This window comes from Pongo pygmaeus, chromosome 10 (assembly GCF_028885625.2).
Source record: "Pongo pygmaeus isolate AG05252 chromosome 10, NHGRI_mPonPyg2-v2.0_pri, whole genome shotgun sequence".
Classification (NCBI taxonomy): Eukaryota; Metazoa; Chordata; class Mammalia; order Primates; family Hominidae; genus Pongo; species Pongo pygmaeus.
In genome coordinates, this window is record NC_072383.2 from 103,653,646 (window position 1) to 103,680,056 (window position 26,411).

Here is a 26,411-nt window from a genome sequence, read left to right on the forward strand (position 1 = left end):
TTTATGAGGTTTAAGGAAAGAAGCTGTCTCCATAACATAAAAGTGCAAAAGCAGCAGGTGCTCATGTAGAAGCCAGTAAATTATCCAGAAGATCTGGCTAAAATCACTGATAGAGGTGGCCACACTTAGCAACAGATTTTTCAGTGTAGATGTAACAGTCTTCTATTGGAAGATGCCACCTACATCTTTCATAGAGGAAAAGTCAATGCCTGGCTTCAAAGAAAGCCAGTGCCCATTTGCCATTCTGAAAATCTTAGGGCCCTTAAAAATTATATTACTCTACTCTGCCTGTTCTCTATAAGTGGAACAACAAAGCCTAATGACAGCATATCAACATTGAGGGAAGACCCTCGGCCAGCAAAAAGATGATAGGTCACTGAAGGCTCAAATGTTAGCATTTTTAGCAATAAAGTATTTTTTAATTAATGTACTTTTTTTAGAAATAATGCTATTGCATACTTAATAGACTATAGTATAGTGTAAATATAACTTTTTTTTTTTTTTTTTTTGAGACGGACTTTCACTCTTGTTGCCCAGGCCGAAGTGCAGTGGAGCGATCTCGGCTCACCACAACCTCTGCTTCACGGGTTCAAGCAATTCTCCTGCCTCAGTCTCCCGAGTAGCTGGGATTAAAAGAGTGTGCCACCATGCCCAGCTAATTTTGTATTTTTAGTAGAGATGGGGTTTCTCCATGTTGGTCAGGCTGGTCTCGAACTCCTGACCTCAGTTGATCTGCCCACCTTGGAAATTGGTGTCACTCATGTTTTTGTGCTGGTTGGGAACTGAACCTATGGTTTCTGTGAGGTGTGCCTGTATTGTGTTTGCTGTTAACCTCTAGGTTTAGGTTTTTTTTGGTTTTGTTTTTGTTTTTGAGATGGAGTCTTGCCCTGTCACCCAGGCTGGAGTGCAGTGGCGTAATCTTTGCTCACTGCAACCTCTGCCTCCTGGGTTCAAATGATTCTCCTGCCTCAGCCTCCCGAGTAGCCGGGATTACAGGCGTCCACCACTGCACTCAGCTAATTTTTGTATTTTTAGTGGAGACGAGGTTTCACCATGTTGGCCAGGCTGGTCTCGAACTCCTGGCCTTGTGATCTGCCTACTTCAGCCTCCCAAAGTGCTGGGATTACAGGCATGAGCCACCATGCCCGGCCAGGTTAAGGTTTTTAAGACAACCCTTAACAAGTCTGTTTAATTCTTCCTAGGCCCAGGGAATGTAATTTGGGTTTGCACAGTCCAGTATGGTAGCTTCTAACTACATGTGGCTATTTAAATGTAAATAAATTAAAATGAAATACAAAATTCACTTTTTTACTCACGCTAGCCACATTTCAAGTCCTTAATAGCCACATATAGTTAATGGCTAGTTATATCAGACAGCACAGATGTAGAATATTTCCATCATCACAGAAAGTTCTGTTGGACAGCGCTGCTTTGAGCAGGTTCCACTCGAAATTGCATTATATTCCATTTATAATATACTTCAAGGTTACCTTTAGTTTATGTTTTACATGATCACAGTTTTTAACCGATTGATCTCAACTCTTGTTTACAGTTGACCCTTTGAACAACATGAGTTTGAAGTGTGCACGGGTCCACTTATATACATATTGTTTTTCAATAAATGTATTAGAAAATTTTTTGAACATTAGCAACATTTTGAAAAAAACTTGCAGACAAATGGCATAGCCTAGAAATATTTTAAAAACTTGAGGAAAAGTTAGGTATATCATGAATGCATAAAATATATGCAGATACTAATCTGTTTATGTGTTAATTGACTTATGTTATCCATAAGGCTTTTGGTCAACAATGTGCTATTACTAGTTAAGTTTTTGGGTAGACAAAAGTTATGTGAAGATTTTTGATTGCATAAGGGTCAGTGTCCCTAACTTTATGTTTAAGAGTCAACTATATATCAATTTAAATGTTAGTTCATTAGGTTAAGAAGAGAATTTTTTTGTTATTGATTCTTTTTCCAGGAGACATTTCTATACGTGCTATAATAAAGTGCTAGGAAAGTAATTGTAAGCAGAAAACATAAATTCTACTCTTAAAAGTGCAAAGTAAAATAAAAAATATGCTTTATCTTCTATACATCTCTGAATATCGTGTGTATCTCTTTATACAGGATTATAGATTTGGGTTCAATTTTATTACTTTCACATAACTAGTACCCAAATATATAAATACATATATATTTTTCATTCACAAAGATCTAAATATTAGATTAGATTAAGAACCTGAGCTTTAGTTTTAGTAAAATTTAAATGATGAATACAGAAATTTATCATACACTATATTTAGTGTATGATATTTAAATGTTTAATCATTTATTATTGAGAGTCTGAATTTCTCTTTCAATGTTTCCTGTCTAGGCCTGTATAGAACAACAATTTGATTCTCTCAATGGAGGAGTATCTGTGTCAAAAAATAGTACTTTTGCTGAGGAATTTGCACATAGTATTCGGTCAATTTTTGCAAACGTAGAAGCCAAACTTGGTAATGTAAATCGCATTTTTTGGTTTTCGTTTATAAAATTTGCATTTCCTTAAAAGCATAATTGAAGTATATTTGTTCTGCTTTCTCTTATGTTATTGATGTGTAAGGAGAGCCTTCTGAAATTGACCAGAGAGACAAGTATGTTGGAATTTGTGGACTCTTTGTATTGCACTTTCAGATTTTTCGAACTATTGATAAAAAGTTTTATAAGTCTTTATTGGACATTTGTAAGAAGGTAAGAACTTGAAACTTATTTTTCAATTTGAGTAGATTAAAAAGATTGCAGATAAAACTAAATATTTTAAAATGCATTTTATTCCTGTTTACAAAAATAATTTAAAAGTATTCACTTGTAAAATTCAAGTATTCCAGAAATAAGTAACCTAGTGAATGAAAATACGTCATATTTCTACATCATATTACTACATATTGGTAGATGGTGTTCAGATTTGTTCCTGTACAACTTCTTTTAGTGCTACTAATACTACTTTTTTCTTTTCCTTTTCTTTGCCACTGATTTTCATTACTGAAGATGAAGAAATTTAAAATATATTTCTTTCTATGTCTTTGCTATTTTCATAATGTATCTGATTTCAAAATTGAAAGATTAGTTTGTATGTAACATCAAGTGATAGTAACTATGATAACCCAGCCAATTTTTTTTAAACTTATATACATATATAGAATGAAACTAAAGGACATGAAGATTCAAGTTTCTATTGTTGCATTTTTTTATCTGACAGTCCATGAGAGGGTGTTTTGTGTGTGTGTTATTTAATATTCAGGTGAATAAAATTGTCATGCTCAACACCAGATGTAGAAATGCCTTAACTCTGCCAAGTGAAAGATATTTGTCTCATAATAATAAGTATTTTTTGTGGTTATTTTTTCTTGAAATCAGTTGTCTTCCATGTGTATTATAGAACTTTTAAACAGCTTGTTGTTTAGCCTGCATTTAATGATTTTTCCCCTTTTCCCTTTTCTGTTTCAGGTACCAGCCATCACTCTAACTGCTAATATTATTTGGTTTCCTGATAATTTTCTGATCCAGAAAATACCAGCAGCTGCCAAACTTCTAGACAGAAAAAGTCTTCAAGCCATTAAAATACACAGGGATACTTTTCTACAACAGAAAGCTCAATCACTTACCAAGTAGGTTTTATAAACAAGTATAATGAAAATATTTAGATATCCTTTATTTTCAAAGATTATGCTAACACTTTAATGTATAGTACCATTTGAATTATAAGATTAAATGTACTTGATAAGTAAGGGTCAGGCAATCTCCAGGAGATTTGTTTTCTAGAAGTTTTTTGTAAAGAATATTTTACACTTAAAGTCAATTTAAGATGTAGACAGATTATACTTTATGGATACAAATGCATACATACATAGTTTTTATCATCTGTGTTAAATATTTTTTGTCCAAATGAAGTGAAGTCTCAGATTTTGTTGCGGTAGGTATCATTTGATGACATTAAAAACATTGTGTGTCCATGGTGATTTTGGGAGAGGTTGAGTTTTTCTTGATGTGCTTCCTTTTTCCCCCTTATTTTTATTTTTATGAAAATAGTATATGCATGTATATAAAACATCAAAAAGTGCTAAAGCTTAAAGGGAAAGATAATTCTTCTCAATTCCTTCCTGTATTTCAGTCTTGCTCTCCAAAGGCACACTTCTAACTCTTTGTTTCTTCTTTTTTTTACATCCTTATTTTTTTGTATACATCCTTATTTTTTGTTTATCTCTTATTGTGTAAATTTTCAAATATACGTAAAGTAGAGAAAATAGTATAAAGAGCCCCTACGTTCCCATCACCCAGCTTAAACAATTAATTTATTGCACATTCTTTCTTGAGTACATGGCTAAAATCACGTTAACTTGGATAAAGCTTTTGAGTGAAATGACACAGGACTCTGCCACTAGCCCCATGCTGGTGACAGATTTTTGTTTGTGATATGGCTAAAGATGTAATGGGGATACTTATCCACTTTCTGTTGATTTTGACTATCAAAGAGAAGTTGGATTACTACTATACATTGGGGGAAGGAAGAGCATGTCATTTTTAGTACTGCCATGTCCTCTGATTAAAGTGGAAAACTACAACCGATTTAGGCAGGTCTACTCATTTCAGAACTCTAGTAGGTATCCTAAATCAGGGTTGAAGAGGGATAAAAACAAATGTTTAGATTTAGATTAAAGAGCTAAATTAAGTAATACAAGATATGTATAGAGATTTATGTTTCCATTTAAGTAGCAGTAAGTGGGGAAAAATGTGGGTATTTTAGTTCTTAGAATGTTGATATTTTGTAACAGTGTGATGCAGTTACTCAAAATGCCAATACATACTTAGCTTACATTAATAACTCTAATACCCAGGTTGTGGAAACTAGTTAGTTATAGTACAGGTTGAGTATCCCTAATTGAAATGCTCCAGTACTGGAAACTTTTTGAGTGCCATCATAATGCCCAATGGAAACGCTCATTGGAGCATTTTGGATTTCAGATTAGGGATGCTGAACTGGTAAGTATATAATGCAAATATTCCAAGATCTGAAACACTTCTGGTCCGAACCATTTTGGATGAGGGGTACTCATCATGTATCTAGGTCGTGGGAATTGATAGTTGCATTAAATTCTGTTCTGTTTTTTTTTTCTTTTTTTTTTTTGAGCCGAGTCTTGCTCTGTTGCCCAGGCTGGAGTGCAGTGGTGTTATCTTGGCTCACTGTAGCCTCTGCCTCCCAGATTCAAGCAGTTCTCCTACCTCAGCTCCTGAGTAGCTGGGACTACAGGTGCCTACCACCATGCCCAGCTAAATTTTTTTTTTTTTTTTTTTGAGACAGAGTCTCCCTCTGTCGCCCAGGCTGGAGTGCAGTGGTGTGATCTCGGCTCACTGCAACCTCCGCCTCCTGGGTTCAAGTGATTTTCCTGCCTCAGCCTCCCGAGTAGCTGGGATTACAGGCACCCACCACCACGCCCGGCTAATTTTTGTATTTTTAGTAGAGACAGGGTTTCACCACGTTGGTCAGGCTGGTCTCGAACTCCTGACCTTGTGATCTGCCTGCTTCAGCCTGCCAAACTGCTGGGATTACAGGCGTGAGCCACCGCGCCCACGCCTGGCTAATTTTTGTATTTTTAGTAGAGATGGGATTTCATTATGTTGGCCAGGCTGGTCTTGAACTCCTGACCTCAGGTGATCCGCCACCTCGGCCTTCCAAAGTGCGGGGATTATAGGCGTGAGCCACCACACCCGGCCTCTTTTTAAAATTTTTTTTATTTTTTATTTTTAAACTTTTAAGTTCAGGGTATAAGTGCAGGTTTGTTACATAGGTAACCATGTGTCATGGGGGTTTGTTGTGCAGATTACTTCATAACCCAGGTATATTCCATGGAATTTTTATTGGTCAGATCATAGCTGGTGTTTGGTGGTGCCATGTTTTGAGAGGGTCACAAACTGCAGCATCCCTAGATGGAGCTGATCAGGATGTCAGAAAGTCTGAGAACCATGCCTTCTTGTTTATTTTCTCTTTGTTAGTGTCTGTATAGTTTGGCCTTTAAAAGAGAAATCTGTGGAATGATGTGGTGGGTTTCTTTAAATATTTGAGGGGCATTCAGAATGAAGAGGGAGCAGATTTGATCTCTGTGGCTCCAGTAGGCTAAACTAAAACCAAAAGGTGAAGATGACAGATAGTAATGATAATAATTGCCAACATCATGAAGCTCTTAACTCTATGGCAGGCGTTATGCTAATAGCTTTAAACATATCATGTTCCATAGAGAATGTAGCAGCCTTCCGGCAGAAAATAATAAATGTAACAACTAATGTTTATGGAGTGCTTACTATACGCCAGTAGCTAGTCCAGGAACTTCACACATACCTCCTTTAATGATCAGAAAATTGTATGAGGTAGATACTATTGTTGCCATTTTGTAGATGAGAAAACCCTACAGAGATTAAACTTGCCCAGGTTTAAACAACTAGTAGGTGGCAGATGCAGGCAGTTCAACTCTACAGCCCAGGCTGTTAACTACTACTCTAAACTATTTTTATCCCATTTTTAGATAAAATGAGGCTTAGAGAAATGAACTTTGCCAGGTCACACAGCTAAGTACATGTCAGGGAGGGCATTCAAACCAGTGCCAGTCCTATTCTAGTGCCTCTGCAGCAGGTAGCGTTGTGTAGGCTGCTCTGTAGTCTCCTTCACTAAAGCTGTGTAGGCAGAATATAGATAACTGTCAGTCCAAGATCTGTGGGAAGTGAGTCTTACTAAGTGGACAGTTGAATAAGTTGACTTTCAAAGACTTATCACATGATGAGATTTTGTTTCTAAATTCTTTACTACAGAGCTCCATGAAGATGAAGGGCACAGTTATCTTTTTCAGTCTCTTTGCAGGAAACCTAAAATTCACTCCACTAAAGTGAAACTCAGGAGAGGGATGATGTGATCAGCATGGGCTTTGTCCTGACATTTTAGAGAAAGTTGAGGGGGTGTCTAAAAGGTGTCCCAAGGTCAGGCTTCAGAGTTTATGTAAGTGAGTAGGGAGCAATGGAGAGCAATGAGCAACAGTTTTCCTGCCCCCACACTATACACCAGACCCCAAGTGGCCAGTGTCCCAGCTGCCTCCTTGACTGGGGTCCAAGGTTTGTGGATTTTTGCATTTTGCTTTTGATTCACAACCACTTTAACACTGGAAAACACTGCCTTTAGAGGACAGAGGTCTGAATCTTTGTTTCAACCCCCAATATTGACATATAGGCGTTGACACTGTTTAGTGCTTTATGTTGGGGCAGGAGATTTGTTTTTTTACCCTGGTATTTTTCCTGTTTGTACTTTGAAATGCAACTGACAATCCAATAGGACACTTGGCGATTTTTGTACTCTTTGTCAGTTAACTTGCTTTTTAAAACTTGAAGCAATTTCGTTTTTATATATTTATAAGAGGTAAAGATCATCTGTCATCTGGATGTGATCACAGAGTGCTGGGCAGAAGTGACATAAAAGCCTCTGCATTATCCTATAGTCTTACCTAAAGCTGGCTGAATGCCGTTCACTGTGTATTACTGCCTTCTTCATAGTGTTCTTGACACTGTTGCTCATCAGGGAGAGTTCCATAGTCTAGCCTAGGTCTCTTTCTGCGGTCCTTGCTTATGACTTTTCTGTTCTCTCCTGTACATGGGATTCCTGCTGAGTCTTGATCACAACCTCCTCCTCAAAAGTGAAGGTGTTGCTCTAGGACCGTGCTGTCTGTTTTTAAAAAAGGACCAGGCTTTCATAAGTCAAACAATATGTTTCAGCACCATTCTAAGCAAAGCCACAAAGTACGACTATTTGTGTTTTTCGTCTGATGGAATTATGGCTCTGTAGAAATCGTTTTTCTCAGATTTTGTGCTAGGGTTTCACCTCCCTGAGTCACATTTATTAGAGATTTTGACAGGATCCTTCTTTAGATTGAACTCTTGAGATTGACAGATTGCCCAGCAATATGGCTAGCCGCTGACCTCAGTGTGGGGTTCTAAACGTAATTGAGTGTCTTCAGTTCCTTGCCCTGAAGAACTATCCTCTAGCTGATTCTGACCTGGAAGAATGAGACATTTCTTTACCCTGTGTAACTAAAGAAGATTTTGAAAGAGTTGGTAGTGTCCGATTCCATAAAGGAGAATTGCCCATTTTTGCATACTAAGTTTTTGTTTGTTTGTTTGTTTTTGAGACGGAGTCTCCCTCTGTCGCCCAGGCTGGAGTGCAGTGGCGTGATCTTGGCTCACTGCAACCTCTTCTGCCTCCCGGGTTTAAGCAATTCTCTTGCCTCAGCCTCTGGAGTAGCTGGGATTACAAGCGTGCGCCACCACGCCCAGCTAATTTTTGTATTTTTAGTAGAGACGGGGTTTCACCATCTTGGTGAGGCTGGTCACGAACTCCTGACCTCAGGCAATCTGCCTGCCTCGGCCTCCCGAAGTGCTGGGATTGCAGGTGTGAGCCACCGTGCCAGCCCACATACTAAGTTTTTTAAAGAAAAGTAAAGCTTTAACAGCTTGTGAATGTAAAGAGGTTCCCATCTGGAATGAGACTGAGTTGGGAAACATTGATGGAGTGATTTAGTATTTGTAATCATCCTGAATAGTAGAGAGAATTACATTTTGTATTGCCCTAGTCTTTCTGGGAGGGGAAAGCTTCCTGGATGTGAGCTTGAATCGTGGCTGAACTTATGATCTTGGTGCCTGCTTAACTTCTCTGCGTAGCAGTTTCTTGTTCTGTGTGGAGGTTGTAGTACCTGCCTCATAAAGTTAATGTGAGGGTTGAAATGTGTGTGTGTGTGTGTGTGTGTGTGTGTGTGTGTGTGTGTAAAGTGTTTGGAATGGTAGCTGTCATGTAGTAAGCATTCAATAACTATTAGCTTTTATATTCTGGTTCTGACCACTCCCACTGTTCCTATTCTGGTTCAAGCTGTCATCCTCTTCTGCATTATTACAGTAGCTTTCTAGGTGGTTTTCCTGCTTTTACCATTGCCCCCTCTGTAGTTTATTTTCAACTCATCAGATCCTCTTAAAACTAAACTTAGATCAAGTTACTTTGCTCAGATCCTCTAGTGGCTTTCTGTCTCTCTCAGAGTCAAAATCCCTACTCCTTGCAAGGCCTTCCACAAATCCCTTCCCCATCTCACCTTTCTAGTCCCCCACTCCCTCCCTCTGTATCTCGATGATCTAATCCCTGCTCACAGTGCTTCATGTATACTTACTTTTTTGTTATTACCTGAACAAGCCAGACACATTTCCAAATATCTTAGGATTTTGCGTTTGTCATTCACTTTTCTACACTTCTCGTATATTTGCATGAATTACTCATTCATCTGCTTCAAACTTTGGCTCAAAATCACCTACTCAATGAGCGTACTTTGATCATGCTGTATAAAATTGTACCTCCACCCTAGTCCTTATCCTTTTTCCCCTGCTTTTATTTCTTCTGTAGTATGTATCTTAATTAATTTAAAATTTTACTTACTGATTTCGTTATTATACAACTCTCCTTTCTGGAATGTAAGCATCATGGAAGCAGGGATTTGTATTCATTTTATTTACTGCTGATTTCACTGTTGTGTTCTCAGTACCTGTACTGAGAAACAGTGCCTGGCATGTTTGTTGGATGAGTAAATTATATATGTCTATATAATATTTATCTTTTGAAAACCAGAAAGATGAAATGACTGCTGCGGGGAAATAATGTACTCCAATCAATATCAAGAAATGGAAGTAAATTTTCTTTGCTGAGTAACCCCAATATTTTCCTTTGTTAGAGATGTACAGTCTTACTACGTCTTTGTGAGCTCATGGATGATGAAAATGGAATCTATTTTATCTAAAGAGCAGAGAATGGATAAATTTGCTGAAGATCTCACCAATAGATGTAATGTTTTTATACAGGTAGTTGCATCTTATAATATTTTGGGGAATCATTTTTTTGTTAATCCAACTTACAGAAGTTAAACTTTGAAAAAACTAAACAAAGGGTAGAGTATGTTTTTGTTTATTAAAACAAATTGATTTGGTTATGTTGGGATCTGTGTGACTTATTAATTTAAATTTTCTAACAACCCTTTCAAAGCTCTATATTCCTTCAAAACTTGACTATTTAGCTGTATCTTAGAAGTTTTGATATGTTGTATTTTTACTCTCATTTATTTCAAACTATTTTAAAAGTTTTATTATAACTGTGGGCTTTTTGAAAGATTTCCTTATTTTGAAATATATGAGGATTTTCTAGTTATTTTATTATTGAGTTGTAGCAATAATAATTAAATAATTTTAGTATTTTGAAATTTGCTTTATGGCCTAGCCTATGGTCAACTTTGGTAAACATTTCACGTCCACTTGAAAAGAATGTATAATTTGTATTTGTCAGTTGTAGCATTTTGTATATGAAAAGAGGGTCATATTTATTAATGATACTGTCTATTTCAGATACTGAGAGTAGTGTTAGAATTTCCCACTATTATTGTGGATTTGTCTGTTTATCCTTGTTCTGTAGTTTTTGTTTTGTGTATTTTGAGGCTAAGTATATAATGTTTAGAATTGTTCTATCTTCCTAGTAAATTAGACGTTTTCTTGTTAAGAAATATTCCTTGTTATCTCTAGTAATGCTTTTTGTTGTAGGTCTCTTTTGTGTGATATTAACTATAACTGTTTTCTTTTAATTAATGTCTGCATGGTATTATCTTTTTTGATTCTTTCACTTGTGGCCTTTCTGGCTCCTTATAGTTAATGTGTGTCTTCTGTAAGTAGCGTATATTTTTCTCCTATCTGATAATCTTTGTTTTTTTTTTTTCATAGTACTATTTTTTCTATATGTCATTGTTGATATATTTGGTTTTAAACTACCACCTGACTAGTTGCTTTGTATTTGTCTCACTTGTTCTGTGTCCCTTTTCTTTTCCTCTCTTGTTCTTTTTTGGAGTATTTTTAATTTTATTTCTCCTCCTCTCTATTAGTTTAATTCTATATTATTTTACTGTTCTTTTAGTGGTCACTCTAGACATTTTAAGATGTATCGTTTACTCATTTAGCTCTAATATAAGTTAGTAGTTTTACCACTTTCCTGACAGTGTAAGGATCTTAAACAGCTTTAGTTCTATTTATCTCCCTCTCATCTTTTGTGCTGTTGTTGTGTACTTTGAGTTCCTCTGTATTTTAAACCTCACAAGGCATTATTATTGCTATTGTTGTTTTTATATTCAGTGTTTATTTAGATTTACTCATATTTACCTGTTCTGTCGCTTTTTATTCTTCCTACATCTCTTAATTTTCATCTTTCTACTTGGGGAATACCTGCTAGTATTTCATTAATAGAAGTCTCTGTTGATGAATTGTAATAGTTTTTGGTCTGAATATGTCTTCATTTCAATCATTGTGCTGTGTTAGAATTCTAGGTTGGTCGGGTTTTTTTTTTCTTCTAGCTTTTAAAGGTGTCATTTTATGGTCTTCTGGCTTCCTTTGTTTTTGTTAATAAGTCAACTGTAGGTTTGTTGCTTCTAAAATATGTATCTTTCTTTACTTTTTGGCTTTTAGCAGTGTTCCTACAATGCCCCTAGGTGTGGTTTTCTTTGTGTGTTTGTGCTACTTTGGGGTCAGTAGAGCTTCTTGAATTCATGGAATATTCTTTACCATTAACTCTTCAAGCATTATTTCTTTTCTGTTTCCTCTGTTCTAAGTCTCTCTTCATCTGTCTCTAATCTATTAAATTCATCTACTGAGTTTTAATAATTTTACTTTTCAGCTGACTTTTTTATAGTTTACAGTTCTCTTCTGAGATACTTGATTTTGTGTTTTATTTTCTTCAACACATTCAGCTTATTTTGAAGCACATGTCTAATAATTTCATTATTTGGATATTTCTCTTATCTGTTGTTTCTCTTGTTTTTGTACATCTCTTACCTTTTATATGCCCAGTTATTTTTTTATAGAGTGCCACACATTGTATATGAAAAGCTGTAGACATAATTTGAGGATCTGGATATTTTCTTCCTCCAGAAGGGATTTGTATTTGTATTTGTATTTGTATTTACTTTTGTACACAGCTAGTCTAGGACGGTTAGCAACCCAGGTTATATCAATCTAGTAGGTTGATCAAGATGATTTGAAGCGGGATTTTGATCCTGTGATGGTTGTTTAATTCACCCTTACTTTTTGGGGGGTTATCCTTCAGGATGCCAACTCAGAATTTAGGTGGTTTATGAAAACCAGCTCCGATGAGCCCCGAGCTCCTATTTTTATTTCCCTTCCCTGTGAGATGTTGTTGAAAGGTATGTTTGGCTTTTGTCTTTAAGGCAGATGATTTAAGAGAAAGCAACTCTGAATGCCAGGCTCACTTCTCTGAGTTTCTGTCTTCCAGATCTTGGCCTTATATTTCCTTATTTATTTGAATCCTCTTTGATGCCTTATGAGGCATTTTTAAACCATTTTGCCCAGATTTTCTAGTTGTTCTCAGTGGGAAGGCTGGTCTAAATTATTCTGTCATTAACTAATACAGACTCCAGACTGCCCTCTCCCTCACAATTTAGATTTCAAAATACATCCCTTCACAAATTAATGGTTATCTGGGAATGAGCTAATATGGGTCCTAGAGTTCTGTAACTTCAAGTACCCCTAAAAAAGGGAAGCCTCCTTTTTCTGACTTAGAGTTAGATTTTTGCTGTTCCTTGTATGTGCTTTTTAATTTTTCCCGGGGCTGCACTAGGGTAGGGTCTGATGTAATAGTCCTACAGCCGACAAGGTAAGACTGTGGCTCTTTCTGCATGTATGTGCCAAGCTTTGGTCTTACAGTCACCTTTCTTAGGATGCCATCCTCTCTTTGATTTTTTCATTTTCTTAATTTAGCATGTCTCTTCGCCACAGAGAAACTTTGTGTGTGGTTCAGAGGAACTCCTACTTTGTGCTGAGTATCATTCCTTTAGTGAGCCACTGTTTCTGATGGGAGAATACTTTCTTTCACATGAGGTGGGACAGGAGCACAAGGTTGAGGAACACTGGCATATATCTTCTGTCCCACCTCCTTAATGTATCTACAATAACATAGTTAAGGTTCCTTGCTAAACGGTGCATGTGTCTCTTTTGGGAACTTTATAGACCCAAAGAATCTCCATCATTATCTTTGTGTTTTTCTGTGTGTCACTTTTGGGTTTAAATGAAAAAGTGTTTGAGAAGCAATATCCCTTTTTTCCTGTTTTCTTATTCCACCGTTTCACTGAGTTTAATACCATTAAAAGAATTTTAACACCTCACAAGACCTGGCTTCCTTCATGAATAGAAAGGGAGGGAGACTCTCTTCTCATTGGGCTGGAAGGAGAGAAAGCCTAATTAGCACCAAACTCGGCAAGGACGAGATAGCAGATGGACTGTGGGGATTGGTCTAGGTGAATAGGAAAGGGGGACTTGGCCTGGAACTCAGAAATTTCTGTGCCTATCTGTATTGACTGAAGAACAGCTCTCTTTCTCCTTATTTTTAAATTTGTAACTCCTTAGAGTCGTCAGCTCTTGCCTTATGTGGCAACAGATAGGAGTCTTTATTCTCTTCCCTGGCAGGTAAGATAAGGATGAATAGATACCTTTCTAACATCCAAATTGTTTCACTCAAAGCTTTTTTAAGGGAAAGATTCTTAAGCTATAATTATACACTATTATTTTGACAGTACAAAACTTCTGGTATGTGACAGGATAAATAAACGGTTAGGGCTGCTTTGAAACTTAACCACCATGTATAACATTGTCTCTGTGAGGAAGAATATTTCCAAATCTTAAGAGCTGGCTTTAAAATGAACTTTAGAAACATTAATTATGGTAAGTTGAGGAATAACTGCTGTTAAATAGATAATGAAATCTTGAAGAAAATCTTTCCTTGTGATTATAATCAATGTTTTCCTTTACAGGGCTTCTTGTATGCGTATAGTATTGGTACCATTATTAAAACCACAATGAATCTCTACATGTCCATGCAAAAGCCAATGACCAAAACCTCAGTTAAGGCATTGTGCAGGCTTGTTGAACTTCTCAAGGTAGGTTTTAGATTATTTTACTTTGCCATCATAATTGAGAAATGACCCAGGCTTAAATTAGGATAATCTTGTAAGATTTGACTACATGATTATATGAGAACAGAAAATTGTGAGAAAGTACTTCTCTCTCAATTGAATAAAGGAACTAGCCGTTTAAATAAATTTCTGAGTAACTACTTACAACTGGTCATTATATTTAAACTTTATTAAATAAAGTTAATATATCCAGTTCACACAGTAAAAAAAAAAAGTTAATGTAGTGAGAGAGAAAAGAAAGAAAATGGAAAAGTTAACTTTAATATTATCAGTAAAGCTTTACTCATGGAAGTTTTAAAAAGGTTGCATGAGTTAAAAAAAAAAAAAAAACTTGTCTACCATTATCCATTATAGTGTTTACATGCGTATGAGGTTAGTTAACATGAGGCTATTTATTTTGTAATTTAGATGAAGTGCTGTAATCTTGTGATTTGAACAGTGGACTACTTAGAGAGGTGGTCAAATGAATTAAGAATTACAGTGCACTTATGCAAGTATGGTAACGTGTTTCTTAGCTTACTTCTGTATTAAAGAAAAAACCTGTAGGCAGGAGAGCACAGTTAACCTTTTGTAAAAATTGAAATTAAGATTTGCTGGTAAATTTTCTCCTAATAATTGACTAGATTTGTTCAGGAAATAAAGATTTTTCTTTTGGAGATTCTGCCTTTGGATTTTCAGCCTTTTTTTCTTTGTATTATTTGTTTATAGATATTTTATGTTAGATTTATTTTTTATGAACTATAAATACAGACGAGTATATGTGTATGTTAGAATATGTATAAATATGTAATACCTAAGCATGGTTTTAAAAATAATAATAAACTACTGTCCCACTTAAGAAATAGAATGTTACCAATATTTTCAAATGCTGTGTTTCTTCCTAATTGCATCTCAACCTGTCCACCTCAGAGGAAATTACTGTCCTGAAGTTTATGTTTATCATTCCCTTGTTTTTCTTTTTAGCTTGCCAAATATGGATGAATCAATAAAACATTAATCGTTATATATGTTTTTGAAATTTATATTAGTGGAGCAGTATTTTATGTATTTTTTGATCCACTTTTTTATTCAGCATTTTGTTTTTTACTCAGCATTTTGTATTTGAGGGTATCCATGTTGGGATGAGTAGCACATCTATTTTCATTGTTATGTAGCTTTCCTGTGGATAGACTTTGGGTTGTTTCCAGTTTTTGTATCATAAACAATGTTGCCATCCTTGTATGTGTTTCTTGGTGTACTTGTGCAGGAGTTTTTGTAAGGAATTATATACCTAAAGTTGGTTACTGGATTATGTGTTACGTATATGTTCAGCTTTTCAAGATGATGTCACATTGTCGCTATAGACAGACTATATATATATATGTATATATGTATATATGTGTGTGTATGTGTGTGTATATAATATATATATATATATATATATATATATATGCCTCCCACAATACATTAGAAAATTACATTAGAAATAAAATTGTACTTCCAATTGGCCAACACTGGTATTATCGAGCTTCATTTTTTAAAATAAATTAATGGGTATAATTTGTTTTGATTATGATTTTTAATATTTAACCCCTGATTGTTAGTGATGGTAAATATCCTTTCAATTATTTATTAACTATGTTTCTTCTTTTGTGAAAAATCTGTTCATGTCTTTTCCATTTTTTTTATTGGATTGTGTGCCTTTAAAAAACAAAATCTTTCATTCATTTTGGGTCTTCTTATATCCTGAACATTAGTCACTTGTACCTGGTAGATATTTTGTGATACATCGGCTTGCCTTTTTATTTTCTTTATAGAGACTTTTGATGAACAGAAGTGCTTAATTTTAGTATAGTTGAATTTATCAGTTCTATACTTTGTAAGTTTTTTTTTTTTTTTGAGACGGAGTCTCGCTCTGTTGCCCAGGCTGGAGTGCAGTGGCACGATCTCGGCTCACCTCAACCTCCGCCTCCCAGGTTCAAGTGATTCTGCCTCAGCTACAGGAACTACAGGCATGCGCCACCATGCTCGGCTAATTTTTATATTTTTTAGTAGAGACAGGGTTTCACTATGTTGGCCAGGCTGGTCTCGAACTCCTGACCTGGTGATCCGCCTGCCTTGACCTCCCAAAGTGTTGGGATTACAGGCGTGAGCCACCACGCCAGGCCTGTAAGGTTTTTTTGTATCTCATTTACAAATCCCTTCCCTAGCCTAAGGTCGTAAAGATCTTCTATAATTTTGCCTAAAATTTTTAAGTTGATTGTCACAAAATTATTTCTGATTCTTTTTAGGCAATAGAGCATATGTTCTACAGGAGAAGCATGGTTGTGGCTGATTCAGTTTCACATATAACACAGCACCTTCAACATCAGGCTCTTCATTCTATTTCTGTGGCCAAGGTATGCAGATTATTATCTATTTAGCATAAGTATGTTATCTTTTTTGTTTGTTCTTCCATTGTTTTGTATGTGTTTTCTGGTTTAACCTGTTTATTCCATTCCTTCAAACATAATATGCTTGGTTATTTATCCCATAGTATTTTACAATTTTTACTTCCAAGTTATTGGTATTATCTTTACTGTGAAATTGCAGCATGTAATACATTAATACACTTCTAAAAAGACATTGTTTGCACTTTTGAAATTGATGCATCATTTAAAAAATGATTTCTTATTAAATTAACATGGAAATTTTAAAGTATGCCTAATACATTTGCTGTTTCTGACAGTACTAAGGGATCATATTACAGAAGTAAAGTATAAATATCAGAAGCTTAATGGGGAAAGTATTTGTGTATGCTCTCTTAAACTGAATCATGGAAAAGATAATCAAGAAGTTTTTCTTCTGAGTCTTTTGTTATTGCCTCAGAAACAAAACAAATTAGTTTTCCTGTTTTATTTTTAAGAAAAGAGTGATTTCTGACAAAAAATACAGCGAACAGCGTCTTGATGTGCTCTCTGCTCTAGTTTTGGCTGAAAACACTCTAAATGGACCAAGCACAAAGCAACGGCGACTTATTGTTTCTTTGGCACTAAGTGTTGGCACACAAATGGTAAGTGTATTGCTATTACTTATGGAACAGAAATGAGATCTGAGATTTCACAGTTCCCTTGTTACTGACCCTAGAGACCTTTGACTGCAACTTCTCTGCCTTTTTTTCCTGTCCCTGATAGAAAACATTTAAAGATGAAGAACTCTTTCCACTTCAAGTAGTCATGAAAAAACTGGATCTTATTAGTGAACTTAGAGAACGGTAAGTAGGACTGGGATATGCTGTGGTACTCCAAAGACAGGGTTAATAGAAACATTGGTTTTCTTTTTAGCATAGCAAGAGAAGAAATAAAATTCAGATCGAGCATTAGTTCCTTTCTGTAACTTCTTTAGCATGACCAAAATGAGATTGTGACTAGGGATCATATTTATTTAGCTTTGCTTCTGCAGGAAGCATGTAGCCCCTAGAAAAACTCACATGAGAAAAAGCAGTGCAACCTCAGAGCATCTGGCAGACTTTGATGCATATTGTGATTATTATGTTGAGTATCTTTATTGGACTTAAATTGCTGCATTATAACAGGGTTTCCTCTGTTTGTGTGAGACTTAGCAATCCATGATACGTAGTGTTCTATAATTTTATTTTAAGACGAATTTGAATTAACATTGTTGAATTAGTTTTTGGAAGGCTTATTTTTGTAGCTCCTTTTGGCTTTCTTGTTTTCTTTTTGTAGAGTAAGCGTAAGTTTCTTGAAGGGAAATTTGAATTTTGGTTTCCAGCTGAATTAAGGTTACAGCGCAATTTCCATTTAGTATTCATATTTATAACTTATTTTTTTGTTGTTCTAGAGAAGCTGACATTTTTCTTGTTAGTAGCATTTAATTTTCCACTCTTGGAAGAAATATTGAACCTTTTTCATTATAAGATAGTTAATGATCATTCTGTTGCCCTTTAAGGTGTGAAATAGTCACTTGGCAAAGATTGTAGACATGTTAAGTGTGGGTTTTTTTTTGGGGAGGGTCACAATTTTTTTTTTAAAGATTTTTCTTTCCAACTTAGAGTCAGGGAAAATGGAGCATGTCATGCAAGTATTTAAGTCTAGTCATGGCAAGTAATATTGAAAATGAGTTTGTTTTTATTTACCAAAACCAAAAATGGTCAATAAATGTTTATTTTAAACTCTGATATTTGAATATTATGCATATCATTTTTCAAGTATGGTTTACAACTAAAGCGTATGTGCAGAATTCCGACAATGTCAGGCATTGGAGTGTTTGTTACCTTTGTTTCATTTCGATAGTATTTCTTTTGTGACTTTTCTATACTATGTTGGGTTAAGTGATGTAGGGAATGCAAACTGTGTAAGATGGAACTCTTCCCTCTGTGGTAGATGTCATTCCTTTCATATTGTTTTGGGATTCTTCAGTTTTGTTGTGACTGATTACTACTTTACATTGTAGAGTCCAAACACAATGTGACTGTTGTTTTTTATACTGGCATCGAGCTGTGTTCCCAATTTATTTAGATGATGTATATGAAAATGCTGTTGATGCAGCCAGATTACATGTAAGTAAAGAACAATATAAAGAATAATTCCATCATTTTAAAAGTCACTGTGTAAACCGTTTTAGTTTAAAATAGATCATTTGATTTAATAAACTATTTTAAAATTGACTGTTTTGTAAACTGCATATTCATTGTTTATAGTCTGTAGTTAAATTTTATGTTACTGTTAATGAAGTTATTTATTTAATTTCTTCCTTCATGTTCCTAATCATTTTCATTTCACTTAATTTTAGTTTACGTCATAGTAGTCTGACATTTACTCATCAGCAAATTACAATGCAAAAGAAAAAATATTTTTAAAAAATATTCAAATTTTTCTTTTTCTTTATGGAAATAAATGTGTTTGAATGCACAAGATAGGAAAGGACTAGTGAATGTGATTTTTTTGGATATGTTTGGTTAAAATATATGCTTTAGGTTCTTTTTCTTTAGGAAAGTTAAGACAGTTGTGGAAAATCATTTTTCCTTCAGATTGAGGTTTTGTCTTTCAAGATAATTAACTTTTGCAGTATTGTTTAGATTAGAGACTTGGTTTTCTAAATTCATGTACATTTTAATTTTCTTCTTAGTACATGTTCAGTGCTTTGCGCGACTGTGTACCTGCTATGATGCATGCAAGGCATTTAGAGTCCTATGAGATACTTCTGGATTGCTATGACAAGGAAATTATGGAAATTTTAAATGAGGTAACATCATATTTGAGATTGAAAAGCTTAAAACGTGTTTGGAATGTAGTGTTCGGAAAAAAATGTTCGATTGAAGCAGATGCACTGAGTTAAAATTATTTATAAATTGCTGGGTAGAACAAAGAACTATTTTTAGTTACAATATCACTGTTATGCTAATTGGTCTGTAATTCATTTATTTAGAAATCACACTAGGAATTAGGAGATTTAAATTTACTTTTGTAAATAGATATTTTAATTTAAAGTTGTTTATTAGAAGAATGCAAATGTGAAATGGGTTTGAATGTTGAAAGCTAATGGTCCAGTTAAAGCAACTTAACTATTAATATTTTACTGAATTTTATTTGCAGAGCTCCTGAGAGAAGGAAATTATATATTTAAAAGATATAGTGTGTAACAAAAGTAATTTGAATCCAATATGTATGCCCCTCCTTGTTTTAAGGGAATATGTATTATAAACACTGGTATCTTTAAAATTAAATTTCCATTTAGCGATATTTTTATTTGGAGGGAGGAATTAAAAATGAGGAAATTTCACAATATAATCCTACCTGGGTTTGATGAAATTGTGAAAATTTTTTTATAATTTCTTGTATTAAATATTCTTATTTAGGAAATAAAATACATGCCTGGATAGTAATTTAGAACTCCTTGGTAGACCAGAAAAGATGATTAATTTTATTACCTTTAGCACAATGAATTTTGTGATTTTTTTTTTTAATGGTTATTACAAGGAAGCTTTTTTCTTTTCTCTCTTGCATGTTCTCATGACCTTTCCTCCTTTGTTGCTGGTTTCCATAAATTTTATGCTTTAAGTTGCATATTCATGCTCCTTATGATGGTACCATCAATCATTAGTTTTAGATTTTCTTTTCAAGAGTATTAACCTTAAGGTATTAGTGAAAATAAAGACAGAATTTATGTAACTGCTTCTGACCAAAAAACTATTGGTTTAAAATGGAGCATAGACATGTAGGGAAACAATACAATTGCAATATCATTTTGAAAAATTAAAGTTATCAAATCTTTTGTGAATAGCATTTGCTGGACAAATTATGCAAAGAAATAGAGAAAGATCTGCGACTTTCTGTGCATACTCATTTAAAGCTGGATGACCGAAACCCTTTCAAAGTTGGCATGAAAGACCTGGCTCTTTTTTTCTCTCTGAATCCAATTCGGTTTTTCAATCGTTTCATTGACATTCGGGGTGAGTGTTTTGCTTTCCTTCTTAGAGTCATATTCTTTGTTTTTTTTTTAACCCTACTGTTAAACAAAACTTTGAGGGTATATTTAAATTTTGTGTTGTTATTCTTTAATTACATTTTGTTTCTTTTCTCATTTTTATTAATACCTTATTTTAAAGGAACAAATCTGATGTTCAAGGACAAGTTGTTGTTTTTTCCTTTTTAGTTTCATTTCTTTTCCTTTTCTGCTGTTTCACAAGTTGAATTTTTTTTTTTTTAAGCTTATGTAACTCACTACCTAGACAAGACTTTCTACAATCTAACAACAGTAGCCCTTCATGACTGGGCTACTTACAGTGAGATGAGAAACTTAGCTACTCAGCGTTATGGACTGGTTATGACAGAGGCACATCTTCCCAGTCAGACTTTGGAACAGGTATAGTATAAAATGTTTTTTTTAGCATACTGTGACTGTTGGCCGTAACAGTACTTTTTAAGGAAGTCTTTTTTCTTTTTGCTTTAGTTAGTATGTGTTTATTTTTTAAGAAATTATTTGCCATATAAAATCTTATACTTGACAACAGTAAAAAATTAGGTGCTGCTAAATTGCTTTATAAAGGAATTTACCACCGGGTTCCTGCTTATATTCAGCCTTCTGTTGAGCATTCGAGGTATATATATATATTTATATTTATATACAGCTTTTCAGAAACACTAGAATAGTGAAGTGACTTCTGTAGAATTTTAAGAAGTTCAAAGTCACATTTAAGGATTTTAAGCCTGGTTATAGTATATAAAATTTAGTATCGTAGGAAAAAATGGTTAAATTTACATGATTACAAATGTGTTTTTTGTTCTTAAAATGAGGAGTATAGGAAAACATTTAGCTTTGCCAATTCAATTAGTTAATGTACAGTATGGCATTATCTCATGAATGTAATAATTTATGTTGTCAGATAATTTGCATGGAGTTCTCTCTAAGATGATCCAGATATTTACCAAAAAACATTTATTCAGTTCTAAAATTTGAGGATTCTAGTTTTCCCTTTATCTTGCTGCATGTAGGGATTATTTCTAGAATCAGTTTGTATATCCTTTCATTTATTCATTTATATATCATATTTATTGAGAACATGCTAGGCACTGAACTATGTTTAGGAATACAAAGATAAATAGAAATAGTCCTAGCTCATGTAATATCCTCTGGGAGAAAAAATGTGTAAACAAATTTTTAGATTAGAATATGATAAAAGTTATAATAAAAACTTAAAAAGGTATTGTGATGCTCTTTTGAGCTCTAATTAGAAAAAACTATGGAACAGTTTATATGATACCATTGGGTGTTAGAGTAATATCTGTTTAAAGAATGAAGGATTCTTAATAGAAAACTTGTACTATTTAAAAGGAGTCTGGTGTGATCAAAAGAAGCATAACAGTTTGGAATTAGACTTTCTAAAGTCCCAAGGCCCTGCTACTTCCTAGCTATTTTGCCTCAGAGAACAACTTCCTTAGCTTCTTTTTTGTCACCTGTGGAATTTAGAAGAATGATACCTCATATTTTAGAATTACTTATAAGGAACCTTGCAAAGTACCTGAAAAATAGTATGTATTTTATGAATGTCACAGCACATTCTGACTACCTTTTAGAATCTGGCTATTAGTTTACTTTGTAGAAAAATGTAGAGAAGATTGTTGAAGAGACAAATATTCTCAAGGCTGGTGGGGAGATGACTGTGGGTCATGGATCTTTGAATATTTAAACTTAACTGTTTCTGTCTGCACAAAAGATAAAGTAATAAGCAGCCAGGTTTCCCTAAGGAGATAGTCTTGATTTGTCTTTTAACGTTTGATCGTACCTTTTATATAGTTCTTTAAAATAACTTAAAAATTATTAGGAAACAATATAATCAATAAGTCATTATGCTGATACAAGTTTAACTGATTATTTTAATGAATTATAATAATACTTGTATGTGTATTATAGGGCCTTGATGTTTTAGAAATTATGAGAAACATTCATATATTTGTGTCCCGATACCTCTATAATCTCAACAATCAGGTGAGTAGGGTTTATACATTTTTTTTTTTAATGTGGGTGGAGATAGTTGGAAGGCTGAGAGGCAAGGAATTGATTTTTATGGGTGAAAATTAAATGAAACAAAAAATAATTGTTTTCGAGGCCTTGTTTATTTTTTTGCCTTGATTATACCAGTTGAGTATCTTTTATTCGAAATGTTTAGGACAAGAAGTGTTTTGGATTTCAGATTTTTTTTGGATTTTGGAATATTCATATCATATACCACTTCAGCATCCCTAATCTGAAAATCCAAAATCTGAAATGCTTCAGAATCATCAACTTCTGACCACCAACATGACGCTCGAAGGAAACGCTCATTGGAACATTTTGGATTTCAGATTTTCGGATTAAGGATACTCACTTGTACTGTCTTGATTGCATTTTCAATTAAATTGTCTTTAATGAAATAGATTCTGAAATTTTCTTTGGATAACTGTTTGACCAGTGTTTGCTATGGGTTGTGTTGTTACTGAGCATAAATTTGTTTCATTGCAGATTTTTATTGAACGAACAAGCAATAACAAGCATTTGAATACTATTAATATTCGGCATATTGCTAATTCAATTCGAACACATGGCACGGGAATTATGAATACAACCGTAAGAACTTTTCTCTGGGGGTTGAGTGGGTAATAGACCCCTGTGTAATAGCTTGGAACGTGGTTTTCTCATAGAATATTCTGGTAAACATACACTACTAGTTTATATTTTACATGAATTCCCATTTTTTTTCTGGTTAGTAATGAAAATATCTGGTCCTAAAATTGTGTTGGATGTGATGGGAGCTGTGATACAAAAGACACTTTAGGGTAGATTACCATCTCAGAGCCATCATTATAAATAGTGCTAGATATTTGAGGACATCAGCACATTAATATACGTGTGTGCACACATATATATATGTTTATCTGTGTGGATTCTGTGATCCCTGAAAGTTTACTTTTGAAAGTGAACAATTGATAGTAATTTACTTAATGTTATTTATGCCCTTTTTGGGGCAGGGGTTGCTAATTATTTGATGTCCATATAAATAGGAACTTACTAAAAATATATTGAATCTTCTTAGAAATGGGCATTCACAGCTTGGCGTGGTGGCTTATGCCTGTAATCCCAGCACTTTGGGAGGCTGAAGCAGGAGGAATCACCTGAGGTCGGGAGTTCAAGACCAGCCTGACCAACATGGAGAAACCCCATCTCTACTAAAAATACAAAATTAGCCAGGCGTGGTGGCGGGCGCCTGTAATCCCAGCTGCTTGGGAGGCTGAGGCAGGAGAATCGCTTGAACCTGGGAGGCAGAGGTTGCAGTGAGCTGAGATTGCGCCATTGCACTCCAGCCTGGGCAGCAAGAGCAAAACTCCGTCTCAAAAAAAAAAAAACAAACAAAAACGAAAGGGGCATTCACTTGAAGGAATCATTTGAACTCATATGCTATTTTTCTGTCTGTGGAAAAAGAGAAGTCTTTGAATTTATCTGGTTTTCAGAGCACAATTAATTCTCCTTTAGGGGAGAAGACTGTGAATGCTTAAGTAGTACAGTATTATTAAACACATTTGGAGTAGGGAATTGGGAGAAAATGAAAAGTTAAGTTGGGATCATTTAAGTATACAGTGGGAAGGCATTGAAGATTTTGAGCCAATGAGTGATATGATTGGAGCCCCATTATAGTGGGGTTATTAATATACAAATGAAACATACAATTTTAAATTCCAAATGAAGAGTCATCCATGTAATGATCATGTTTGTACCTTTGAGGATAAATAAAACAGAACTTTTGAGAGTAAGCTCTTCCTTGACTTCTGTCATCTATCAAATATTCATGTAACAGATATGAATGTATTTTGTGTGTCAGGGACTGTGCTGGGCACTAGTGTGAGAAAAACACATTTCCTGCTTTCACAGTAATCACAGGGATATAGACGTTCATCAGCTAATTACACTAATGAATGTAGATTGCTGATGTCTGTTGATGAAATGAGCATAGAAGGATAGAAATCAGAGGATGGCAGAATAGTTACCCACTATTTAGAGTGGAAAGGATTAAAAACAAAAGACTGTTAAAGAGATTTTTTTTTTTTTGAGACGGAGTCTTGCTCTGTCGCCCAGGCTGGAGTGCAGTGGCACCATCTCGGCTCACTGCAAGCTCCGCCTCCCAGGTTCTCGCCATTCTCCTGCCTCAGCCTCCCGAGTAGCTGGGACTACAGGCGCCCGCCACCACACCCGGCTAATTTTTTGTATTTTTAGTAGAGACGGGGTTTCACCGTGTTTGCCAGGATGGTCTCGATCTCCTGACCTCGTGATCCGCCTGCCTCAGCCTCCCAAAGTGCTGGGATTACAGGCGTGAGCCACCGCGCCCGGCCAAAGAGATTTTTTAAAAAATGCAAAGAAACAGAAAAAACAAGGAGAGTACAATGTTTAAGCTACAAGATAAGTTCCCGAAAATCTTTTGTTTCCATAATTGGGTAAATGAATACTGAGTAAAAAGGGCACAGATTTGTCAAAATCATTAGTAATACTTGAGAGTTGGTGGTGTTGGAAATGAATTTAGGGTTTTCATTTGTAGGTTGGAATTAATCTTATGCTATTTCTGCCTGTAGGTTGGAATTAATCTTACACGATTTCCATCTGTAGATTAGAATTAATTTTACTGTGCTATTTTGACTTTAATCTCAGCTCATACCTCACTTTCTTAGCATTTTCTGAGTCAAGGTCAGGGCTTTTTGTTATTTATTGTCAAAGCACACATGTACTTAACATTTTGAGAAATTATTACAGTAGAGATTTAATAATTTATTTAACAATACTTGTTTAAAATGTTTGTCACCTGTTCTAGAATATAAACTTCGTGAAGACAAGGACCATGTCTAGCATGGGAGAAGGCACGTTGCCTTGTGTGTAAGAGGTGATCAGAAATATTTATGGATAGATAATCGAATGTGTGGTATCTTCAGGAAGGTTCAGAGAACACCATGTTTCTTACTTTAGTATCGTTCTAGACCTGTAGATTAGCAATAAGTAATCTTATTGATGGAGGAACATAGAAACTTCTCACTGGACCATGGCTTAAAAACTAGAGTCTTGAGTCTGGTTTTGTGATTCTCACTACAGCCCTTAGTCCTATCATGAGAATATTTTCCACTGCTTTCTTTTCTTTTTTCTTTTTTAGTAAAAATATGTAAGAGGAGCTTATAGAAAGTTTTGTGAACTTGAGCAATAAAAATGTTATTTAAATATTTTCAGGTCCAATATGAAATAGACTTTATAAATAGTACTTTATAGGTAGTACAAATAGATAACTGTTATACAGTAAAATTGATTTGAATTGATTTGAATTAATTTTTAACTTTTTTCAACTTTTTGAATTTTAATTTTATAGGTTAATTTCACCTACCAGTTTTTGAAAAAGAAGTTCTATATATTTAGCCAATTTATGTATGATGAACACATCAAATCCAGATTGATTAAAGATATTCGATTTTTCAGGGAAATTAAGGACCAAAATGATCATAAGGTAGGCTACCTATTCTTTTTAAGGTATTTGATTCAGCTATTGAGTATATGGCAAATATGTATGCTAAAATTCATTATTTAGATCTCTATTGGGGTTTTAGTTTTATTTTCCCTATAATTTCTTACTCTGCATTATCTGTAGGCTTAAGGTAAGGAAAAAATTAAATCATAAATGTAGCCAGGTGATACTTTTCTTTATTTTAAAATAATATAAAAGCAGGACATGCTTATTTTGAAACATTTAAGCAATATAGAATGAATAAACTGAATATCCACCTTCATTTTTCTTTCCAGTCCATTTTCTGGAGGCAGTTGCTAACAATGTAGTGTGGTGGCTTTCAGAT

At 34.6% G+C, this 26,411-nt stretch overlaps 1 protein-coding gene across 7 annotated transcripts in view; it reads left to right on the forward strand.

Annotated features, from left to right (window-relative positions):
* The window catches only part of WASHC4 (WASH complex subunit 4), a 61,456-nt gene that overhangs the window by 16,009 nt on the left and 19,036 nt on the right, over window positions 1-26,411 (forward strand). For all 7 annotated transcript variants that reach the window (XR_010122689.1, XR_010122690.1, XM_054444320.2 and 4 more), the window contains 15 exons: window positions 2,376-2,499; window positions 2,607-2,734; window positions 3,491-3,651; window positions 9,790-9,916; window positions 13,915-14,040; window positions 16,347-16,454; window positions 16,961-17,107; window positions 17,229-17,308; window positions 18,508-18,613; window positions 19,183-19,299; window positions 20,338-20,506; window positions 20,765-20,919; window positions 22,468-22,542; window positions 23,056-23,160; window positions 25,934-26,068. Coding sequence is in view for 5 of the 7 variants with exons in the window: in XM_054444320.2 (XP_054300295.1) it covers window positions 2,376-2,499; window positions 2,607-2,734; window positions 3,491-3,651; window positions 9,790-9,916; window positions 13,915-14,040; window positions 16,347-16,454; window positions 16,961-17,107; window positions 17,229-17,308; window positions 18,508-18,613; window positions 19,183-19,299; window positions 20,338-20,506; window positions 20,765-20,919; window positions 22,468-22,542; window positions 23,056-23,160; window positions 25,934-26,068 (1,863 nt within the window). In the remaining 2 variants the exon portion in view is untranslated. The remainder of the gene's footprint in view (window positions 1-2,375; window positions 2,500-2,606; window positions 2,735-3,490; window positions 3,652-9,789; window positions 9,917-13,914; window positions 14,041-16,346; window positions 16,455-16,960; window positions 17,108-17,228; window positions 17,309-18,507; window positions 18,614-19,182; window positions 19,300-20,337; window positions 20,507-20,764; window positions 20,920-22,467; window positions 22,543-23,055; window positions 23,161-25,933; window positions 26,069-26,411) is intronic.